At 32.9% G+C, this 22,865-nt stretch overlaps 2 protein-coding genes across 3 annotated transcripts; both read left to right on the top strand.

The window, feature by feature from the left end:
• The first annotated feature begins 7,907 nt into the window (after positions 1-7,907).
• On the top strand, positions 7,908-11,251 carry LOC100241937 (dnaJ protein ERDJ7). The gene is made up of 10 exons (XM_002265079.5): positions 7,908-8,135; positions 8,232-8,294; positions 8,374-8,440; positions 8,828-8,887; positions 9,057-9,107; positions 9,199-9,279; positions 9,606-9,718; positions 9,967-10,084; positions 10,183-10,309; positions 10,774-11,251. Exons 1-10 carry the CDS (start codon positions 8,032-8,034, stop codon positions 10,875-10,877), a joined length of 888 nt encoding a protein of 295 aa, XP_002265115.2. The 5' UTR covers positions 7,908-8,031; the 3' UTR covers positions 10,878-11,251.
• Positions 11,252-11,609: 358 nt separating this feature from the next.
• On the top strand, positions 11,610-22,459 carry LOC100247070 (tyrosyl-DNA phosphodiesterase 1). Of its 2 annotated transcripts, XM_010657050.3 has the most exons (16): positions 11,610-11,942; positions 12,033-12,212; positions 12,290-12,553; positions 12,824-13,054; positions 13,437-13,497; positions 13,896-13,972; positions 14,137-14,394; positions 15,271-15,360; positions 16,258-16,392; positions 18,819-18,968; positions 20,008-20,111; positions 20,671-20,724; positions 20,853-20,943; positions 21,869-21,946; positions 22,043-22,193; positions 22,274-22,459. In XM_010657050.3, exons 1-16 carry the CDS (start codon positions 11,928-11,930, stop codon positions 22,369-22,371), a joined length of 2,037 nt encoding a protein of 678 aa, XP_010655352.1. In that variant the 5' UTR covers positions 11,610-11,927; the 3' UTR covers positions 22,372-22,459. The 2 variants fall into 2 exon arrangements, with proteins under 2 accessions (XP_010655352.1, XP_019078223.1); XM_019222678.2 differs by lacking the exon at positions 11,610-11,942 and having other exon boundaries at positions 12,114-12,212; positions 12,280-12,553.
• The last annotated feature ends 406 nt before the right edge of the window (positions 22,460-22,865 follow it).

Here is a 22,865-nt window from a genome sequence, read left to right on the forward strand (position 1 = left end):
TCAATAATTAGAAAATGCCAACAGTTTGGGTTAAATCTGTCTTCGGAATCAAGGCCGCTCAAGGATGTGTAAGAATTAAGAAATGCGACAACTCCTCGGTCGGAAGATAATTTTAAATTGATTAGTATTGTTGTAGAGAATTTGGATTCGGTTGTACAAGTGGAATTTGAGGAACACAGGAGGATCAAACATTTGTAATCATGGTAGCATGTTGATTCAATGACTTCATCAAATCGGAAAAGTTAAAGAGTTATAAAAATAAGTTGTTGTAAAAGTTTTCGACATTCATCGAGGGATCATTTGTGATAGGATATATCAATATAATTTCATAAATTTAAGGGATTAAAGTGTAATTGTTAGATATCTCAAGGATGTCAATGTAATTTTACTAGTAATAAACATACTGTTACTATTGTTAATATTTAAGAAAAATATGAATCACGCGTAGTCGCATTGACATGGGCTTAAATTTTATATTTGAAATCTTTTTGATAGTTTTAAAATTTTAATCAAATAAATCACACTAGATATCTACAACTAAAAGTTCAAAGTCTTCTACAATAATGTTTTACCTTGGAATCTTATCATTTTAAATGATATATTAAGATCAAATAACTAATATTTCTTTTATTTAATGTCAAAGAAATTTAAAACAAAATAAAAAAATTTTAGTACACAAGTGGAAGATGCCTTTAATGTGTTAGTGCCGACGTTTTGTTTGTGGTTTGAATAAAACTTGTACTTACTAAAAATTGAAAAAGAAAAAAGAAAATGAGTGACATCCATGATTCCACAATCATGAGGAATAATTGGTGAAGGCAATATGGACAAATAATTGAAGAAAATATCAAGAATAAGAGCTTTAATGTGATAGTGATGAATCCAAATGTGAACACCTCTAAAGAAAGAAAATAGTAACTGGGGCACAAACATTAGAAATGGCAGCGTCAACACTCAAAAAAAAATATCCAAGTACCATCCAAGATAAGATCATACAAAATTTGGTGGGTCCATGGATTATGAATTTACATGGCTGAGCAAGGGCAAACAAGTGCGCCATGACCCTTTTTGGAGTGATTTTCGTCGATAGGTTTTAGTTTGAAAGAGAATCACTTCTGGGACATAAATTTTAAAAAACACTTTCAGTGTACTTGGATATTATACTGTATAACGGAAAATTAATTTGTCAAAGAATCTCGTATCAAGTGAGTGCCCCGCAAGTGATTCTCTATTTTGATTTCCAAAAAATTGTCAAAACAAGTTTTAGAATATGTTTAGCAAAAGCATTTTTAATAAAAATATTTTTAAAAAATTTATTTTTGTTGTAAAATTATAAAATGAAAAAAGAAGAAAACAAGAAAGAAAAATTAGAATGTAGAAAGAGAATAAAATAGATTTTTATTATAGGTATCTCCCTTTTATAGGGAGTTATAAAGAAATATACATCAATATGGATGATCATCCACAAATTCTCATAATCCAATAAATTATCATATTTTCTAATATTCCCCCTTGGATGATCATAAGGATATGGTAACTGCCTCATTAAAAACCTTGTTAGTAAAACTCAGTGAGACAAAGGAAAAAAAGAATGCAATATATCTATATTAACATTCTCCCCCTCGTGTAAATATGATTACAATTTCTTTAACATTTCAAATGGTAGATCTCTCAATCTTCGTATTCCAATGTCATACCTTAACTTTTCCAATGTGGTCAAAAGTAACACCTTTGTGAATAGATCTGCTAGATTATTGTATGATCGAATTTGTTGAACATTAATCTCATCTTTCTTTTGGAGCTCACGAGTATAGAAGAATTTATGGGAGATATGCTTAGTTCTATCACCTTTTATGAATCTTCCTTTAATTTGTGCAATTCAAGTAGTATTATCTTCATGTAACACAATTGCATTGTCTCTGATGGAAGGTAGTCCACATATTTCTTGTATATGTTGGATCATTGACCTTAGTCATACACATTCACGACTTGCTTCATGAATTGCAAGAATTTCTAAATGATTTGAAGATGTGGTTACCATTGTTTGTTTGACTGATCCCCAAGATATTGTCGTTCCACCATAACTAAAGACATATCCTATTTGAGATCGAGCTTTATAAGGATCTGAAAGATATCCTGCATCTGCATACCCAATCAATTGTGATTTTGATTATTTTGAATAATATAAACTCATGTCACTTGTTCCATGAAGGTATCACAGTATATGTTTAATCCCATTCCAATGTCTTTTAGTTGGGGCGGAACTATATCTTGCTAGTAAGTTGACAGAGGATGCTATGTCTGGTATAGTACAATTTGCAAGATATATTAGTGCATCGATTGCACTAAGATATGGTACTTCCGGACCAAGAAATTCTTCATTTTCTTCTTTAGGACGAAATGTGTCTTTGTTCACTTCAAGTGAACAAACAACCATAGGGGAATTGACTGGATGTGATTTGTCCATATAAAATCGTTTTAATACTTTCTCTATATATGTCGATTGATGGACTAATATATCATTTGAACAATGCTCAATTTGTAGGCCGAGGCAATATCTTGTTTTCCCTAAGTATTACATTTCAAATTCCTTCTTTAAATAATTGGCTGCTTTTGTGAGCTCTTTAAGAGTTCCTATAAGGTTTAAATCATTCACATACACTGCAATTATTGTAAACCCAAATTTTGATTTCTTGATAAAAACACATGGGCAAATTGAATTATTCACATATCCTTCTTTTAACAAATACTCACTCAAATGATTATACCATATACGTCCAGATTGTTTTAATCCGTACAAATATCTTTGTAGTTTGATTGAGTACATGTTTCGAGGTTTTGGATTAGTTGTTTCAAGCAATTTAAATCCTTGAGGGATTTCATATATATGTCAATATCTATAGACCCATATAGATAGGTTGTAACAACATCCATAAGACACATATCTAATCCTTCAGAAACTGTTAAACTTATCAAGTATCGAAGTGTGATTGCATCCATTATAGGGGAATAAATTTCGTCATAGTCTATACTAGGTATTTGAGAGAAACCTTGAGTAACAAGTTGTGCTTTATATCTTATGATTTCATCATTCTCATTTCGTTTTTCCACAAAGACCCATTTATATCCAACAGGCTTTATGTTTCTAGGTGTTTGAACTACAGGACCAAATACCTCTCGTTTTGTTAATGAGTTTAACTCTATTTGGATTGCTTCTTTCCATTTTGACCAATCATTCATTTTTCAACATTTGTTCATAGTTTGTGGTTTTTGATATTCATCATTTCTTATGATGTCCATAGCCACTTGGAATGCGAATATACTATCTATGATAATGTCGCTACGGTCCTTTGTTTCTCCCATGTGACTCATTAAGATCTCTTTAGTTCTAGATACCGGTATTTGATCAATTTGTACCTCTTCAAGAGCTAACTGTTTGTCAAGTTGGGTTTTGCCATTTGGCCCTTTCATATTTGTGAACTCTTCAGGAGTACCAAGTTTTTACTATGTTGTTCATTTTATTTTTCTAGGAATTAAATCCTTTGAGTTAATAGGTCTACCACGCTTTAGGTGTGTCTTAGATTCATTTGCTACGACATTCTCCAATTGTCCTTCAGGGACATCAATATGTGTTGGGCCATTCATAGCTGGCACGTGTGATTTTGTTACTTTCTTTATATCTGTGAAAATATCAGGTAATTGATTTGCAAGTCCTTGCAAATGAACAATCCTTTGACCTTTTAACTCACATTGTCTTGTGCAAGGATCAAGATGAGACAAGAAGAGTACATACCATGTAATGTCTCACCATTTTTTTGACTTGTCTCCCCCTAATGGCGAGAAAACATTTTCATCAAAATGACAATCTACAAAGCGGGCAGTAAAAACATCACATGTGACTAGTTCAAGATAACTGATAATGGAGGGAGAATTAAAACCAACATATATACCAAGTCAACGTTGAAGTCCTAACTTGGAACATTAAGGTAGAGCTATGGGAACATAGACAACACAACCAAAAATACGAAAATGTGAAACATTTGGTTGGGAGCCTAAAACAAGTTGTAAAGGTGAACAATCATGATTAGTTGTAGGGCGAATTCGAATTAAAGTGGCAGCGTGAAGACAAAGGCAATTTTGTTCTCAAGAGTAATGGTCTTGCAATCAATTGCAAACGCTTAATTAGAGATTTAGTTAATCCATTCTGAGTATGGGTATGAGCAACAAGATATTCAACATCAATACCAACCGACATACAATAATCAAGAAATGTTTGAAAAGTTTTTAAGTTATAGAACTTCTGGTTTATAATAACATATGACTCAATGGGTCTAATGATTGTTTGATATATCCACAAGAATAAGAAGGAAGCTTTTCCAAGATGTGTTTCTCCCCATAAATAATTGAAGTAATGAGAAGGTATTCATTACTATCATCATTCATAGTTTCAATGTGATATCCATTTCGGCGAATATCCTTGAAACTAAGAAGATTTCGCTTGGATTTAGCATAATAAAATGCATCATTAATGTGGATTTTAGTTCCTCTAGGTAAAATAATAGTTGTTCTTCCTGAACCTTGAATCAAGTCTACAGGACCTTATATTGTATTAACAGTAGACTTAACCAATGATACGTTGGAAAAGTATTTTTTATCACAAAGGATTGTGTGTGTTGTGGCACAATCTGCAAGACATGCATCTACATTGGATGTCGTATGATGTACCAAGGTATGAGAAAGATTCATGTATCTTCAAGTATAAATAAAGAGAAGAATTTAAATAAGAAATAATAAAATATGAAATAAACTATAAAAGATGAATAATAGACAATGTATTTAAAGATGATAACAAAATAAACATATTTGCAAAGAACTAAATAAGAACATAACATTTAATCATAACAAACATTTCCATCACCAATTAGATGGTTAATTTTCCCATTAGGATTCTCAAAGAAATCTGAAACATCTAAATGGGTTAGATCTACTGGGCCATCACTATCAATGAAGTTCATTTTAACTTCTTTTCCTTTTGCTTTTATTAAGGCTTGATAAAGGTCAACAAAATGTTTTGGAGTACGACAAGTACGTGACCAATGTCTTTTCATGCAAAATCTATGACACTTATTCTCATGAGCATGTTTACTTTGTGGTTCTATCCCCTTTTCAGGTTGTGTCCCTGAATTATTCCACTTCTGGTGGTTCAAGTTGTTCTTTTTACTTTGAGAACCACTACGATGAGAAGAATTGTGTTTACCACGACCTCAATCGTGACCACGTCCTTGACCTCGTCCATATCCACGTATTTGTCCATGTCCAAGGGTTTGAACAGATATGGCATTGACTTTAGGCAATGACATAGACCCAGTAGGACAAGATTGATGGTTTTTCAATAATAGCTCATTATTTTATTCAGCCACAAGAAGACATGAGATCAATTCTGAATATTTAGTGAAACAACGCTCTCGATATTGTTGCCGCATGAGCACATTCGAGGCATGAAAAGTCGTAAATGTTTTTTCAAGCATATCTTCTTCAGTGACCTTTTCTCCACACAATTTTAATTGTGAGCTAATTTTGATTAGAACCGAGTTGTAGTCACTAATAGATTTGAAATCTTGTAATCTCAAGTGCATCCAATCATAGTGTGCCTTTGGAAGGATTACGGTCTTTTGGTGGTCATATCGTTCCCTTATATTATTCCAAATGATGAAAGGATCTTTAACCGTAAGGTATTCACCTTTTAATCCTTCATCAATGTGATGACGAATGAATATCAAAGCTCTGGTGCGATCCTGCAAGGATGCGTCATTTCCTTCTTTAATGGTATTTCCAATATTCATCGCATCTAGATGAATTTCAGCATCCAGAACCCAAGATAAGTAGTTATTGCCCAAAATATCGAGGGCAACAAATTCAAGCTTTGCAATGTTTGACATTATCTGAAAGCTATATATAATATTAAGCAGAGAAATATTTCAATTATTATAATAAACTATTAATAAAATGCTTTAACAATATTTCAAGTAAACAATATCTAAAAATATAATGACCTAAAATTTATCAATTATAAATGTGGTAAAAATGTATAAATATGAAATAAGAATTAAAATTTAATATATATATATATATATATATATTTCTTTTCTTTTTCATAGCTTTGGGCTATGATTATTTTATCATAACAAAAATGCGCAAAGTAATATATAACTTCAAGTTATGAATTATTTTATGTAAATTTGTGCATAACTTCAGGCTGTGAACTTTCATTATGTAAATTTGTATATAACTTCAGGTTATGAACATTTATTTATTTTATAGCTTCTGGCTATATAATATTGTTTGGTATAACATCCAGTTATACCGTATAATTAAAAATAAATAATTAGGGATCATATACATAACTTTTGATCATATATATGTAATTATGTAATTTTTCCCCATAACTTCTGGTTATAAGAATTACACATATTTTTCATAACTTCTGATTATAAATTTACCTCATAACTTCTGGTTATAGGGATTATACATATTTATGTATTCAAATAAAATAAATGAAAATAGGATCAAAGGGTAATAAAATAGAAAATCATGATATAAGTTTATCACATACCTTTTTGTGAGAAATAAAAGAGAAGAGTTTTTCTATTTTTCTAAAAATGAGAACGTCTTTCTATTTATCTAAATAGAGAAAAATCTTTCTATTTCTTTTGTAAAGACTAGTCGTGTTGATAACGTGTTATAAAATTATAAAGTGAAAGGATAAGAAAACAAGAAAGAGAAATTAGAATATAAGAAGATAATAAAATAGATTTTCATTAGATGTATCCTCCTTTTATAGGGAGTCACAAAAAGATATACATCAATATAGATGATCATCCATAAGTTCCCATAATCCGATAAATTATCATATTTTCTAACAATTTTTTTATTATATAGCAATAACACTTTTTTCATTAGAAGTAATTTTGGGAACTAACGCTTTGAATCCATTTGACAATGATTTTAAGAAGCGTTTATAACATTTTTAACACTTCAAAATTTTTATCATTCAAGTGTTAGAAAAACTAGAAATATTTTTTTTATAATTATTACTAAACACATTCTTTATTTCTAAATGGAATCTTAAAATTGGTTTAATGAATCATACATCAACTAGTTTTCCAAAAAATATTATAAATGGCTTTTTAAATTTTTAATAAATATTTTTTATAATTTGACAAATGTTATATTAAATTCACAAACATTCAATTTGCACTTATAAGTATATGATTCAATATCCGTGCTCATAAAAACACAAACTATAGTTTGTGTTCATAAGAACAAATTTATCTCGACGTGAATTTAATTACAAGGATTCCAAGAATATTTTTTATTGTAAATTGTTTTGATTTAGACTATTGAGAAGATGACACATATATTCAAGGAAATGTATAAAAACTGAGAAAAATTCTAGAAGAAAATAGATGAAAAATCAGTGTATCAACAATGATTAATCAAGAAATTAATCTCTTTTATTCAAAAAGTTAGTTGGGTTCACACAATTATGACATCAACACGATTACATTCGGTCCAAGGCCGTTAAGTTAGCGTTTTATTCTAGTTGTGTTCGCGGATCGCGTGAAAGAAACCCTTCTGAGTTCGGCTGCTGAATCATTATTGGTCTGCACTCGAAAGCCCAACATGGACCGGGCAGCCAAGTCTGTTGAGAAAAGGAAACCCAGCGAGGGTAATCTAGATGCCACTCAAGCTCCTGCTTGGTCTGGGCCTCAGGGCCCAAATCGGGCCATACTTTTTGGGCTGAGACTGGGCCAAAAAAGTCAACATAGTCTTGTTCCTCCACTTTCACTAGGCCCAGATCTAAAGTCAGGTACATATGCAATCTCACCGAACACATATGTAATTTCACTAGGCCCAGATGGGCCAGATCTAAAGTCAGATACATATGTAATTTCACCAAACACATGGTGTTCTGGCTATGAGAACACGTTTTCCATTGGAGCCGGGAAGAAGAACAGAAGACCCTATAGCATGGCGCCAGCGGGCACCCTCTGGTGGGGTCTCATCTTCCTTCTGATGATCTCTCCCTCCATGGCCATTTACTGTGATGAAGACGATTGCTACGATCTTCTGGGGTCTGCTTCCCTCCATTTCTCTCCTTGGTTCTCAATTCAATCTCTCTTTCTCTTCTTTATTCTGACTTAATCATTTATCTTGCTCTCCTTTTCCAGTGTTTCTCAAAGCGCCAATGCTTCAGAAATCAAGAAAGCTTACTACAAGCTGTCATTGAAATAGTAGGTTTGATTCTGTATGCTTTTTTATTTTTAATTCAGATTTCTAATATTTCATTTCCACTTCATTGTTTATGTTCAGTCACCCAGATAAAAACCCAGATCCGGAATCCAGAAAGCTGTTTGTGAAAATTGCAAATGCTTATGAGGTACTTCGGATCTTATCTGTGCTGCTGCTGAATTGATTTGTTTTCTGATTTTGAATCTATGTGGCTTATTGTTCAATAAATGCCTGAGAAATTAGATGAATTGGCTGTACATTGACTTCTGATTTTGACCCAGTTGTCATTTGTATGCAAATACTGTTTTAGGAGTTATAATCACTTATGGATGAAAAGTGATTATTCGCTTCACCGTTGCCTTTATCATTCTAATTCTGAGTTGCATGCTTTTTAAGGGGTGGTGCTGATCTTGTTATTATACTTTGATCAAGGAACTTTCCCTTGTTTTTGTTGATATTGTTTTAATGCTTAATAGTTTGGTTTCTTTATTTGTTTTTACGCATGGTGAGAAGGGAACTGACTTTCTGATTGCAGATTCTGAAAGACGAGGCCACGCGTGAGCAGTATGATTATGCAATTGCTCATCCAGAGGAGGTATGCAGTATGGGATGTTTGTGATGTTAAAATAAAATGTTAGCAATATGTATTCATTGGAAAGTAATTATGTTGTTTTTTTTAGTCCATACCAGTTCTTCTGAATACCCAGTTCAGTTCATTGCCAAGTATCAACATTGTTAAAACTGTCGATTTTGTTCTCATGTAGGTCTTTTACAATGCTGCTCGCTACTATCATGCATATTATGGTCATAAAACGGTGAGAAAATTTACATCACTGGTATTAGATGTGCATAAAGACTACATTCCTTTTATTTGCTTTTTTAACATTTCATGTTTGTACTTGCTAGGATCCCCGTGCTGTCCTTGTGGGTCTTCTTTTAGTTCTCTCTGCATTTCAATATCTAAATCAGTGGACAAGGTATACACAGGTACTGGGATACATTACTTATGAATTTTACTTGTGTCGTTTAACGGTGGTAAACACAATAATATTGGATGAAAAGGCTCAATATTAACATGCTAAATGGGTCTGAAAAGTTGAAGCAACTTGAATTTTACTCCCATATCTAGAGATCCAATCAATAGCTATTATTGTGTAGTGACAATGTACTGTCCTCTGCTGAAACTAAGTTGCCAGACTGAACATGAATATAATCAGTAGGGTTTTCAGTATATAATTTTTATTGCATACTGATTTTTCATACAGAAAGGTGTTCTAGATATTCCTTTTTTGGATAATTTTTGCTTGCTGCAGGCTGTAGACATGGTAAAGAAGACACCAGCTTACAAAAATAGATTGTGGGCATTAGAGCTTGAGCGCACTGGAGGTGCTACAAACAAAAAGAAGAGTCACAAACAGATGGACAAGTATGAACTTATTTTTACCTTGTATGATAACATGATAACAATGAGATTATATGTATATGATGTAATTTTATTATTATTATTATCAGTATTATTTTTCATATGTTTACCGAGCTCTATGAAAATATCACCCTCTTGAACTTCTTGCATTGCCCTTTTTTTTGTGGTTTTTGGTTTGACCTTAAGTTTGGGCAATTCATTGATAGCTCTCAACCTGTAGTTAAAACAGGGTGATCAATGTTTTTTGGCAGGAAAATGGAGGAAGAGCTCAGCAAAGAACTTGAACTGCAGATAAAGGGGGCTGAAAAACCCTCCATATGGGAACTTATTGGTGTCCGTTTTGTACTCCTACCTTATACCATTGGCAAGGTTAGAATACCCATTTCATTACCTGCAAGATGCATTGTAACTTAAACATCTTAGGTCATATGATACGAGGATTACTTATCAATTTTATGTTCATCCAGGTACTATTATGGCATGGATTTTGGTTCTGGAGATACAAGGTAAAACAAGCTCCATATTCTTGGGAAGATGCTTCTTACCTGACACGGAAATCCCTAAGAGTGCCTTTTGATGCATGGAGAAATATTGGTAACTGTTACTAAATTCCCACAAATCTATTTCTGGAAAAGCTAACATAAGCCTATTTGAATATTTCATCAATTATACATATAGATGTGGATATATTTTAGGGAACATTGATGTCATGGTTATTATTTATTTAATTTTTTCCTTGAATCAATGGAATTGCTTCCTGCTCTTTAGCTCTAAATACTGTGCAGGACCAACCCCTCAACTTCAAAGAACCATCTTGTTTAAGTTACTTGGACAAATATTTTAAACCTTCATATCATCCATCATCATCATCTTACACTAGTTCAGATAAGATTTTGTCCATACAATTTGTGATAGCTGCTTACATCAGTGAAATGCTATCATGACAGAATTTTTGAGACTTAAGTTTTGGATCCAAATACATACTTCTCATGTACTTGAATGATTTAGAGTTTCTCTTAATTTGGTCCCTGAACTTCTGCTTTGTGTATGTTTATCAGATGAATCGACAAAGGAAGATCTTCTTCAGAGACGTTTATGGGAAAAATCCAACCTAGAGAAATACCTGGCAGAGCTGCGAAAAGATTCAAAGCGCAGAAGATAGCAGATTTTGTTTCATTGCCTTGCTATCCATTGCTCTTTAAATCTGAACACAAATTTTTTTGGGGTTTAGAAGTCCAGTGATACAAGCCAGTGATGGCCTAATTGTAAACACATAATCATATGCCTTTGATGATATGAAAAGATAGAGAAGGAATTTTGTTCAACCTTCCATGATAGTTACAAATGTGTGAACATTTATAACATGGGTGTGATAAGAGCCAGTGGCTAATAAGTTAACATGGTCTGTAATCCTATATGTTAGCTTCCTGACCACCCTTCATTTGCTCTTCTATACATTTATGACTAGATTTCAATATTGTGAACTTTGCTGATACATCATTTGTATCTCCAATTCAGTCAAATATTTGCAACCATAACTGCCGAGAATCATACAGATGTTGTTGATCTCATGGACATCATCTTCCTGCAGTTCATTAGTACAAAAAGGAAGAATAGATAGGGCCTCTTGCATCCTCATTTTTCTTTTTGAGCTTATATATGAGACTCCGGATGCGGAATTAAACTTCTAATTAACCATATTTCCTTGAAGTGTTAGTAGGGCCAATAAAACGTACATATCTTTTAAAGTTTAAATTTATTAAATCTAGTGGTTTGGTTATACCACCAAATTGTACCTTATCAAGGGATGGCATATGTATAGTTAGTTATAGTCTCTTCCCATCATCTTTGTTTTCATCTGTATCCCATTTCATAAGATACTTAAATGACTTGCAGTGAAAGTTTAATATGGTATTGAATCAATTCTATAGATTTTTCATAAATTGAATGTAATATAAGATTTTCCATAAATATATGACAAAAAAAATCATATGAAATGTCATAACTAAATGGAAAGAACCATATGAAATGTTTTAGGACCTTCTGCTAGTCCAAAGTCCAAAGCTGCCTCAATATTACCCAAAATCCAGAATTGCATCATCTGTTAGGGTTTCCGAAATTATTCAACTCCGTTTCTCTCTTTTGCCTCTTGCTTCGCTCATTCGTTTCCTCTCCATTTCCGTTCCCAGTCTCATGCAATCGCAGTTCATCAATGTCTCTATCTCAGGTCTGTTCTTTTTTCTTTTTTTTGCCTTTGCTATGTAATATATATGATTTGTTGATTCTGGGTTTCTAAGTCTAGGGTTTATGTGTTTAGATTGGATTCTTGGTTCCACTCAATCGCAATCTAGAAGAAGACACTTCAACCCCAAAATTACCCATTCCCACTGGCGCCAATGTCATCGGCCGGAATAGCATCTCCGTCTCCGACAAGAGGCTGAGCCGCAAGCATCTCACCTTAATCGCCTCCGGAAATGGTTCCGTCGATGCCGTCGTGGTATTTGATTCTTCCCTTTCTCCGGCTTATGAAAATTGATCATTATCTTTGGTTTCATGTTTTGAAGGGAATTGTAGGAGGGGACGAACCCAGTTGTTGTGGCATCTGGGAATCAAAGGAAGAAGCTGCGAACTGGGGAGAAAGCGGTAATTACCAATGATGATATTATAGAGTTGATCCCTGGACATTACTTCTTTAAGTATGTAACAGTGGCTGGTGAGAAATGTGAGAAAAAAGGGAATTCCATGGATGCACAGAATATGGAATCAAATGAAGTCAGTCTAAGTCGGAAGCGAATGCGACAAGTATCTGAGGACGAGGCTTTTGCAAGGAAATTACAGGTGATTCTTTATACTCATGTTATGTCCACTTTATTTTTTTCAAGCTTCTATTTGTATTTAGGAGTTATTTGACTGTATATGCTTGATTTCTGTTTGGAATGGTGATAGCCAATTGGGTGTTCTTATTGTATCATAATAGCTGGTTCTTCACAATCTAGGTGGGTTGATGGGTTTCAATGGCAGATTTATCACTGTTTTGTACTGTCTGTGATAATGTTTGGATTGAATATTTATTATTTTGGAATGACTGTTTTCCTTTACATTGTGCAGGCTGAGATGGAAAATGATGTCCTTGTACAGGAGAGGTCTTTGGTGACCGGAAAGTCTGGCTACTCGCAGGCTAGTACAGCAAGTATTCCATCTTCCCACATGAACTCAGAGGCCATTCGTCATTTTAGTATTCCTAAAGATAATTTACCTTTAACCTATCGGCTTTTGCGAGTGAAAGATCTGCCTGCATGGGCAAATACATCTTCTGTTTCTATAAGGGATGTAATTCAGGTGAAATAAGTTATTTCTATTTTTCAATAGTAAATCCATTCTAATTGCATAGTGATGCATTGGAATATTGCTTCTTAGAAACTTTTGAAAGAAAGCTACAAACTTGATATTTTTGTTGATGAATGATTTATTTCTTAGCCTTACATTTTTAGCTGAACTTAAACATTGCCTCATCTGTACAAATATTAGCAGAGACATAATTGAAGTTTGCATCAGGAGGTCAGAGGAGCAATGATCAAAGTTTATCCTCTGCTACCTTGCTGGTTTTGTTGATGTGGGTCTGCAGAGTGGTGTTGATATACTGGACCATAAACCTTGTAAAATGTGGGTGAAGTCGTAAATCATTTAAAATGGTTTCTGATTGATTATTTGTTTTTGGTAGGGGGATGTGCTCATTGCTGTTCTTTCAAACTACATGGTGGACATCGATTGGTTGTTATCTTGTGAGTTTAATTCACTACAACTATAGAGTCTTAAGAAACTTACCTTTATGAATATTATTGCTTCTATTCTTAATAAAGCTACCTATTTGGAGATAACTGAAGATCAACATAAAAAATTAATTTTCTTCTCTCATGCTATCTTTGTAATATTGTATTTTCCACTGATATGATATGCATTAGTTTGAAGTATATATAACTAGTTAAAGAGTGTAGTTCCCATGGTCATGCATAATGCATGTCTTAATTGATCATTTATGTCTGTATTTTTCATCAATCCATTCCCTTTCACTTGTGATAATGAGTGTTCTTTGGTTGTTTGGTTTTATTATTTTTATTGTTTGCATATCTTGTTTTATTTTTTATTTTTTATTTTTATTAAATTTCTTCTATCTCTGTAGCTTGTCCAACACTTGCTAAAATCCCTCATGTGTTGGTTATTCATGGAGAGGGTGATGGTACGTTGGATCACATGAAGGTCTGATATGGCTCTAATTATATCTACGTTTATTCATTTCAAGCTTTCTAGCAAGCACATTACTAAAATTTGTTAGTTCTGCTCATTTGTGTATTCATGTTTGTTCATTTGAAGCTTTCTAGCAAGCGCATTACTAAAATTTGTTAGCTCTGATCATTTTATAGAAGAACAAACCTCCGAATTGGATTCTGCACAAACCGCCACTACCAATTTCATTTGGAACGCACCATTCGAAGGCCATGCTTCTTGTCTATCCTCGAGGAGTGAGAGTTATTGTACATACAGCAAATTTAATATATGTTGACTGGAACAACAAAAGCCAAGGTTTATGGATGCAAGATTTCCCTTGGAAGGTCCAAAAAGAACTGAGTAAAGGATGTGCATTTGAAAATGATCTGATTGATTATCTGAGTGTATTGAAGGTATTAATACATGTAAAATCTTATTTGTTTGCTTAACTCTAAAAGGGAATATGCTATTTTTATTTTCATTTTTAAAATGTTTTTTTCTTTTAGTATTTCTTTCTTTTTGGTGTATCTTTGTGGTATTTCTTTAGTTGTATGTGGGGATGATGAACTAGAAATGATAGTAATGAATGCCTTTCACTTTCTTTATTCCTTTAGGGTATATTTGGTTCCCGGAAAATTTGAGCGAAAATGTGAGGGAAAGAAAATAGAGAAGAAAAGTAGAAGGAAAGAAAAAATGAAGGAAAAAAAAAAATTTTAAATCAATAAATTATTTTTATATGCTTCTTCAAATTTATTTCATCTTATTTTCTTTGGTTATATAAAGATTAAATAACTTTAAAAAGTATAAATTTTCAACTAATTTTAATTATATTTGATTTTATTTTGTATTTTCCATAGTGAAACCAAACATGAGAAAATCATTTCCTTTAACGTTTTTTTTCTTTCCTTGGTACTTTTTGGGAACTGAACATAGCCTGAATGTGCTATCCTGGAAAAAAAAAATACTTTCCAACCCCTTCTCTTCCTTTTGTTTTTGCTTTTCTTCCTGTCTATGAATTGAAAATTACTCAACAATGAACTATGACAATGAAGCTACATAAATTCTCCTCTGTAAAACTTGGAAGCCTATCCTGTTAATGTTTCTGTGCTCGTCTTAGCTGCAGGGTATATTCAAAATACAATTTCACATGTCAATTTTGTGAACAAAGAGCCTTGACATCAATTTTGTTGCTTGAAAAAATTTCTCTTTCTTCATTGACCAAGCCATCTATATTCAGTAGAATAATTTAAAATCCTTTTCTTTCTCCCCTCCCCCTAAAATTTTTGCAGTGGCCAGAATTCACCGCTAATTTACCAGCTCTTGGCAGCTTCAATATCAATTCATCCTTTTTCAAGAAATTCGATTACAGCAATGCAGTGGTATTCTTCCATTTCCCTTCAGTATTCATTTTTTGTGCTGTATTTTTGTAATGTTCTATTTTTTAGATACCATTGAATTTTTCCTGCTTTCATTTTTATTATTATAGGAGAAAACTGTTGTATGAGCTTATATTTTTTTTTAAATATTCAATGCATTAAACTTCCTTTCTTTTGTTACTTGTGAATTCAAAGTAGGGAGCAAATAAACAAGTTCTTCATTTTTTTCCTTTTCTGGGCAGAGAAAGGCTGGAAGTAAATTGGTAGAATGGTTTAAACCTAGTTCTTTCTTGTGTGACACCTATGAGAGAAAATAGAATTCCTGTTTGATATGTGGTAACTTGTACAAGAGTTCTTGAAGAAAAGTTAGAAGTATACATTAAATTGAAAAAATTGTTAAAACATGCTCTTTATCTCATATAATATGATGAAAAGCTCATCATATATTATGTTTTCAATTGTGTTGGTCTGTCTCTGTTGCCATGTTATTACAGTGAGACTAGATGGCGTTTAAGCACAAGATTGTGGGGGATTTGCAAGGCATTGCATGGTATCCTGCATGTGAAGATGAATGCTGACAACCATGCTTGCAAAATCTGCATCATGATACTATTGGCATTGTGCTCTTTGCTACTGTGCTCATATATTTCATGTTTTCCATATTTCCCAAAAATTGCGTGAGAAGAACTTTTAATCCCAGATTCAAGGAAGCAGCAAAGCCCTTGATTCTGATCATTAGGCCTTTTCTTAGAGTAGTCTCTGCATGAAATTGTTTCTCCTACTGATTTAAAGTATTGCAATTATGAGTGGATTTTTTGCTCTAGTCCTGTCATTTCATGATTCAGAACCTTGTGTTAATATCAGATCAGACTAATTGCATGTGTTGTCTGTTAATCCTAGGTCAGACTAATTGCATCTGTCCCTGGTTATCACACGGGTTCCAATCTGAAAAAGTGGGGACATATGAAGCTCTGCAGTGTTCTACAGGAGTGTATTTTTGACAAAGAGTTTCAGAAATCTCCCCTTGCTTATCAGGTATGGCTGAACCTCTTTCAGAACAGTATGACAGTGTATTCATGCTTCTAGTCTCTTGTTTATTTCTTCAATTCCATTCAGCATCCTGCTGAAATTCTGTCTTAAGCATAAAAATTTAGGGATAGGAACATGACACGATGTCTTTACAGTTAAGTCTTTCTACTCATCCCTAGTTCCTTGCATCAGTAGAGAGTCAACATTTTTGCTTGGGAGGCTATTTGGGGAAGAATTCTAACTATGGATCAATCAAGGTTTGAAATATCGGTAAACATAGATATATTGGTACTTGGATTTTACAGATATATCGGAAATATAGGAGAAAAATATCGGTGGATATTTTAACAAAAATATCAATGAAGCGAAAATTATTGAGAATTCATGGGAATGCTTGAAAAAACTCAAAAAAAAAAAAATGATAAAATAAGCAAAAATATAATGTTAAAGTTATTTTGTAAGTATAATTGATATAAGTACAATTAAAGATAATATTTATCAATTTTTTATAAAAAAAATAGTTTAAATTCTTTTAATATATTTATATTCATTTATTTTAAAAATTTTAAAAATACTTTTATTAAAACATGTGTTATTACATTTTAAATAAAAAAATTAAATTGATTTATATAAAATGTTTTATTTGAGATTTAATTTCTAAAATTTTATTACAAATATTTTGTGACAATTTTTTCTATTAATATTAATTTATTTAAATAATTAAATTATTAATAATTTATCTTATCAAATTAATTTTAATTTATTAAATATTAGGGCTTCATTAATTTTTTTATATTGTAGCAAATTTTGAGTAAAATTATATTTTTAATATTTTAAAATAAAAACATTTAAAATAAAATAAAATTAAAAGGATAAATAAAAAAATTAAGAGTGAAGTGATAGTAATTTTTTAAAATAGGATTAATGAGATAAATATAAAAAGTAGTTAAAAATAAAAGGATAATATAAAATAAAATGATAATATAAATTTAAAATAAAAGATATATTAAAAAATAATAATTTAAAAATGGATAAATTCAAAAAAAAAAATTCAAAAAGCGATTTTTTGTGCTCTCTTCCGTTGCCACCGCATGTCGTCCCACGCTCGATTTCAATTTTTTCGCTGATATATCGCCTTTGAACCAATATTTTGCTAATTTTGCCGAAATTTCCCTGAAATTCCTGTTGAATGATAATCGGTGCCTCACTTCGAGCCCCACCAATATTTGATATTTCGGCGAAAAAAACTGACATTTCAATCATTGGGATCAACTAAAAAGGAGGGGTTGGATTTTACCAAGCAGGTGCTATTTGTGTAAAGCAGATGAAGAATAAGCAAATCATGTGCTTATTCATTGTCCCAAGGTAGCTATGATTTGGCATTTTGTTTTTTCTCTTTTTGGTGTTTAGTGGGTTATGCCCAATTCTATCTAGGAAACCATTCTTAGTTGGAATGGCTCCTTTGTTGGAAAGAAAAGAAAAAAGGTGTAGAATGCAACTCCTTTATGTTTATTTTGGACTTTATGGAAGGAGAGAAATAGAAGAATCTTTGAAGATACTGAATTAGTGGATCAAACTATTTTACGGTTTTTTTTGTACACGTTTTCAAATTGGGTTAGGGTGCATGTAGATTGTATATCATGGTTCATTTTCGATTTCATTGATTGGTTGGGTTGTAAGTAGGGGGATGATTTTTTTTGCTATTCCTTTTCTTTTTGGCCTTGTTACCTTGTATACATCGTGTATACTTTAAGGTGTACATCAAACTTCGTAATACAATTATTTTTACTTATAAATATATATATATATATATATAGGGCAAGATGAGAATAACTATTTGGGACACCCAAGATGTAGGATGTGGGACCACCCATCTCTGGGACTCTTAATCTCCATAAAAATAAGGAAAAATGTCTCGATGGACTATGGTGTGAAGTAAAGGGGTGATAAAATTATAGGGAACTTGTTACCTATCTCAAATATATATATATATATATATACAAGGAACCTGGTTTCTTTTTCTTAACATTCAATCCTTTTTTTCTTGTTGCATTATTAACTGTGAAAGGATGTTACTCCTTGTTTTCTATTCTTTGACATTAATGGCACTTGTCCTCTAGATAATGTAATGATATTATCCGATTTGTATCGAGGATGTCAACCCCCATGGATAATGATAGCCCTGTAATTGAGAATATTGAGTACTAATTCCTTTGTTAGATCAGGTGAAGAAGTTTGATGGTATAGCATTTGATTTGATGGTTTTTTTTTTCTCAAATTGATATCTCTTCGTCATATGAAGTTTCAGGCTTGGTCCTTTCATTTAACCTTGTGCTTATTTTAGTGCATTATAAACACATGAACAGGTTCTGTGTATGTGAATTTGCTGAAAGAATTACTTCAAATCCTTCTAAACCCTTGTCTTATTGCAGTTCTCTTCCCTTGGTTCTTTGGACGAGAAGTGGATGACTGAACTAGCATCCTCAATGTCATCAGGTTCCTGTGATGATAAAACACCTCTTGGTTTAGGCAAACCCCTCATAATATGGCCTACCGTGGAAGATGTCAGATGCTCTTTGGAGGTAATATCAAGTAGATTACTCACTGAATAATATTTTAGTTTGTTAAGAGTTTTGGTTTAAAGCCACTTTGGTATCAATTAAAGGAAAGACATAGAAATTCTTGTTTGTTATTATTATTTTTTCCAATTAAAGTGATAATAATAAATGCCTTTTTTCCCCTTATATCATGCAGTCACATTCTAAATTTTATTCTATTTTCCCTACTTGTACATAAAAAGAAAACCTGTTGTTGATGGTAAAATTTTATGTAAATGACATGATAAAGCATTACTCATATTTATTTTCTATATTTGGGAAAATATGTAATTGTACATTTCAAACTTCCATTTTCTTTTCTGACAATCAGAGGGAAAATATTATGTTTTTTTTTTTTTTTTTGTTGGTAATATACATATTTTTTAACTCAAATTTTTATGCTGAATTTGATCGAATGAATGGCTTTGATGCTTTGGTTTTGCTCATGAAAAATTCTAGTGTCCCTTATGATTCAAAATATGAGATGATACACAATAAAGAAAACATGGTGTTGATGCACAAAATGAATGGCGTGGTGACATTAGTATGGCCTGTTTTTCTCTGGAAAGTGATAAAAGATCATTATTATGTATCATAGCTGAAGTCCTTTATGGCCTTTTCTCCCTATTTTGCTCTTATGCTTTTAAGTGTCACTTTACTTACCATGGCCAAAAGCAGCTTATGTATTTGCTTGGGAAGAAGGCCAAATTCCTAATAAACCATTTGAAGATTGCACTTTATTAAATGTGTATTTCCTCTTTAAACTCTGTCCATAGACTTTGTAATTTACCATTGTTTATAAAATGAAGCTTTATTGTAAATATTAGATCTTTTTAAGATCACTTTTATTTTTGCTATTTTCTCTGCTTTTTTTGGTGGTCTTGATTTGACAATAATTATTAGTGGTTTTATTATAGTCTACAACTAAAATATCTAGGCGCATATTACATGTTGGATTCCTGGATATCTTCTTGGCTTCTATATGTGTAAGTTTGCTTTGCATCAATCATACTACATTGTTCAGGGTTATGCAGCTGGAAATGCAATTCCAAGTCCACAAAAAAATGTGGAGAAAGAATTCTTGAAGAAGTATTGGGCAAAATGGAAGGCAACCCACACTGGTCGCTGGTATTGATCTTTAGCAATTGATTTTTGTCACTAGCAATGTAATTGCAGATCCACATTATCGTCTCCATACAATTGCATGCATACCCTATATAGTGAAATGTTAACTGAAGAAATTGGAGTAACCTTATATTTGGCATCTTAGAGTAATATATGGTATGGCTCATTTGGTTGATAAATGCTTCAATGAGTTGAGGAGTTGTAAACTTAGTCTAGACCCATCTCATTGACTAGGTTTGGTTGTAGAAACAGACAATGTAGTTTCAGAAGACTGGGTTGAGTGGCTGAGTTGGTTGTTTCACTAGGCCATCCTTGTGTTTATACATTTAATTATTTAAAAAATTTCTACTTTATAAGTTTTTGAAATCTTATAATAATTTGAGTTTGATACGTAAGAGAGCTTTGGCTTCCATCACAAAATAACTTCCAGGACTTCATTTTTTATCTTTCTTTTCATTTGGTGCAAAATATGAGGTTGTTTCATAACCCTGGTTTGTATTATCATCAACCCTTTTTCATACTTGTTGGATGTTACTTATTATTATGTTTTTCAATGTTTCAGTCGTGCAATGCCTCATATAAAGACGTACACCCGTTATAATGGTCAAAACCTTGCGTAAGAGTTCATGTCAGACCTTCCAATCATGATTTTAGAAGCTTCAATGTTTGGACTTCTCAGTATATTCCTGTGCCAAGAGGTGGCTAGTTTTAACTGAAACTGTTATGCTTTGCCTTTCCCAACAGTTGGTTCTTGTTAACTTCAGCAAATCTCAGCAAAGCAGCCTGGGGAGCACTCCAGAAGAACAATTCCCAATTGATGATCCGTTCCTATGAGGTATTTGTACTGGAATTGTGTTATCTGGACCACATATTGTATTTATGGACTAATAGTAGTTTGGTCATCTAGTTGTTATAACCACTAAAAAACAAAAAAGGCTGTAATTCTACGATAACAAATGGTGCCTTATAACTGAATCAAGAAGTGCCGTCAGCGTTCTTTTTAGACATTGTATTCTCTAATTATGCTACCTTGCCAAGGACCCATTTTCCTAATCCCTTTTATATGGCATCCTAGGGGATGCAATCACTCCCCAAGAAGACTAGACCAAGTACCTGCTTTGCTGATCTCAAAATGCAGCCTTCCTTGCAGCTTGAGCTCTGTACTGTTGGTATGAAATGGTTATGTAGATACAATTGGCACTGTTTCTGAGAAGAGCTCTTTCCTCTCTGTCCTAGTCTCCTGGTGTTCTGAATATGTGCTACTTTGTTTTATGAGCTGTCTGCATTTGACCTCTTACCTTGTGGCCCCAGTCTTCATCGTCCTCAAGTGCAAAAATAGTTGCTAAAATATTTTTCTTTGCAGTTCATAGTCTTACCCTTAAGAACAATAATTTAAGGTGCTGATACTCAGGTATGGTGGAGGTCCATGTACGCATCACAGGCTACACTCATCTATTAGTCATTATGCATTCATTTACCTAGCTTTGCATAGGATATTGTCCTATTCATACATAAGAAAGTCTTTCAAACTTTATTATGAGTGGTAAAAAGAGTCTCAAATACTTTGTAGTCTCAGAAATATCTGTGAGAATTAAGACCAGAGAAGGCTAATTTATACACAATTTTTTCACTTTGAAGTTGAGTAGCCTGTCTTCCTTGAAGTTTCCAAGCTATCCCTGTTCCTCTTCATTTTTCATAATAAGATTTTTTGATGCGTATATGATGAATCCCTTGTACAATATATCTGTGCCTCATCTCAGCTGGGAGTACTATTTTTACCATCTCCCATCAACCGTGGTCAGGGATTCTCTTGTACAGACAATGGTAGTCCATCAAAGGTAAGGGCCACATCCCACTCCTAGTACTTATCAGGAAAATAGTTTTTAGGATTATCACATTGAGACTGCTTGCTTGGTCCTTATTCTCTGTTTCAGAATAAATGTGGCTTGTCAGAAAACACAAAATCGCAGAGAACAAAACTGGTGACTCTGACCTGGGAAGGAAACAGAAGTTCAGATTCATCTTCTGAAGTAATTCCATTGCCTGTGCCATACGAACTCCCTCCAAAGCAGTACTCCTCTGAAGGTCCTCCTACATTGTAACCCCAGCTGTGGCCGTGCATTCATCTCCTGGTTTCATCTAACTTGTTTTATTTTACTGTGCAGATGTTCCCTGGTCTTGGGACAGGCGATACTACAAGAAGGATGTTTGTGGTCAAGTTTGGCCAAGACACGTTCAGCTGTACAGTTCCCCAGATTCCTAACCTTGTTCTTATCGTATAATTTGATTTGCATCTTCATCTAGAATCAGCGACAGTGGAATGAAGTTGAATTCATCTTCTAGTTCTATTATGCCCATGGCCCGGTTGCTAGGTGATGCAAACCTCAATCGACACGCTTTGAGACTCAACAAACAGTATTAGAATAATTGTTCAAAAAAGCTAAAATACAGATTTTTTATAGAACCCTGACCCAACGTTTATAAGTGAAACGCGAACCAAAAGTATAAGTAACAGACCTTGACCCAATGATTACAATGGAATCACAAACCGAAGGTATAAAGTTTGAACGCCACAAGGAAGAATCCTTGATAAGTTCACCGTTCTTGAAGAATCAAAAGAAGAGCAAAGCCTCACATTTTCTGATTTTTTATTTAATTCAATTATCCCCTATTACAATGAGTGCATGCTATTTATATGTCATGAAAAAAACTTACTAAATATTAAAACCCTAAATAAAAGTTGATTTGGTCTGAAAT

This window comes from Vitis vinifera, chromosome 10 (assembly GCF_030704535.1).
Source record: "Vitis vinifera cultivar Pinot Noir 40024 chromosome 10, ASM3070453v1".
In the NCBI taxonomy this organism is placed as follows: Eukaryota; Viridiplantae; Streptophyta; class Magnoliopsida; order Vitales; family Vitaceae; genus Vitis; species Vitis vinifera.

What these genes read in the sequence shown, in the direction of transcription:
- LOC100241937 (XM_002265079.5), top strand. Translation starts at nt 8,032, where the DNA reads ATGGCGCCAGCGGGCACCCTCTGGTGGGGTCTCATCTTCCTTCTGATG. An exon ending in GATTGCTACGATCTTCTGGG is followed by an intron (nt 8,136 to 8,231) that starts GTCTGCTTCCCT and finishes CTCCTTTTCCAG; the next exon opens with TGTTTCTCAAAGCGCCAATG. An exon ending in AAATTGCAAATGCTTATGAG is followed by an intron (nt 8,441 to 8,827) that starts GTACTTCGGATC and finishes TTCTGATTGCAG; the next exon opens with ATTCTGAAAGACGAGGCCAC.
- LOC100247070 (XM_010657050.3), top strand. An exon ending in GCAACCCACACTGGTCGCTG is followed by an intron (nt 20,112 to 20,670) that starts GTATTGATCTTT and finishes TCAATGTTTCAG; the next exon opens with TCGTGCAATGCCTCATATAA. An exon ending in AAAGCAGTACTCCTCTGAAG is followed by an intron (nt 22,194 to 22,273) that starts GTCCTCCTACAT and finishes TTTACTGTGCAG; the next exon opens with ATGTTCCCTGGTCTTGGGAC.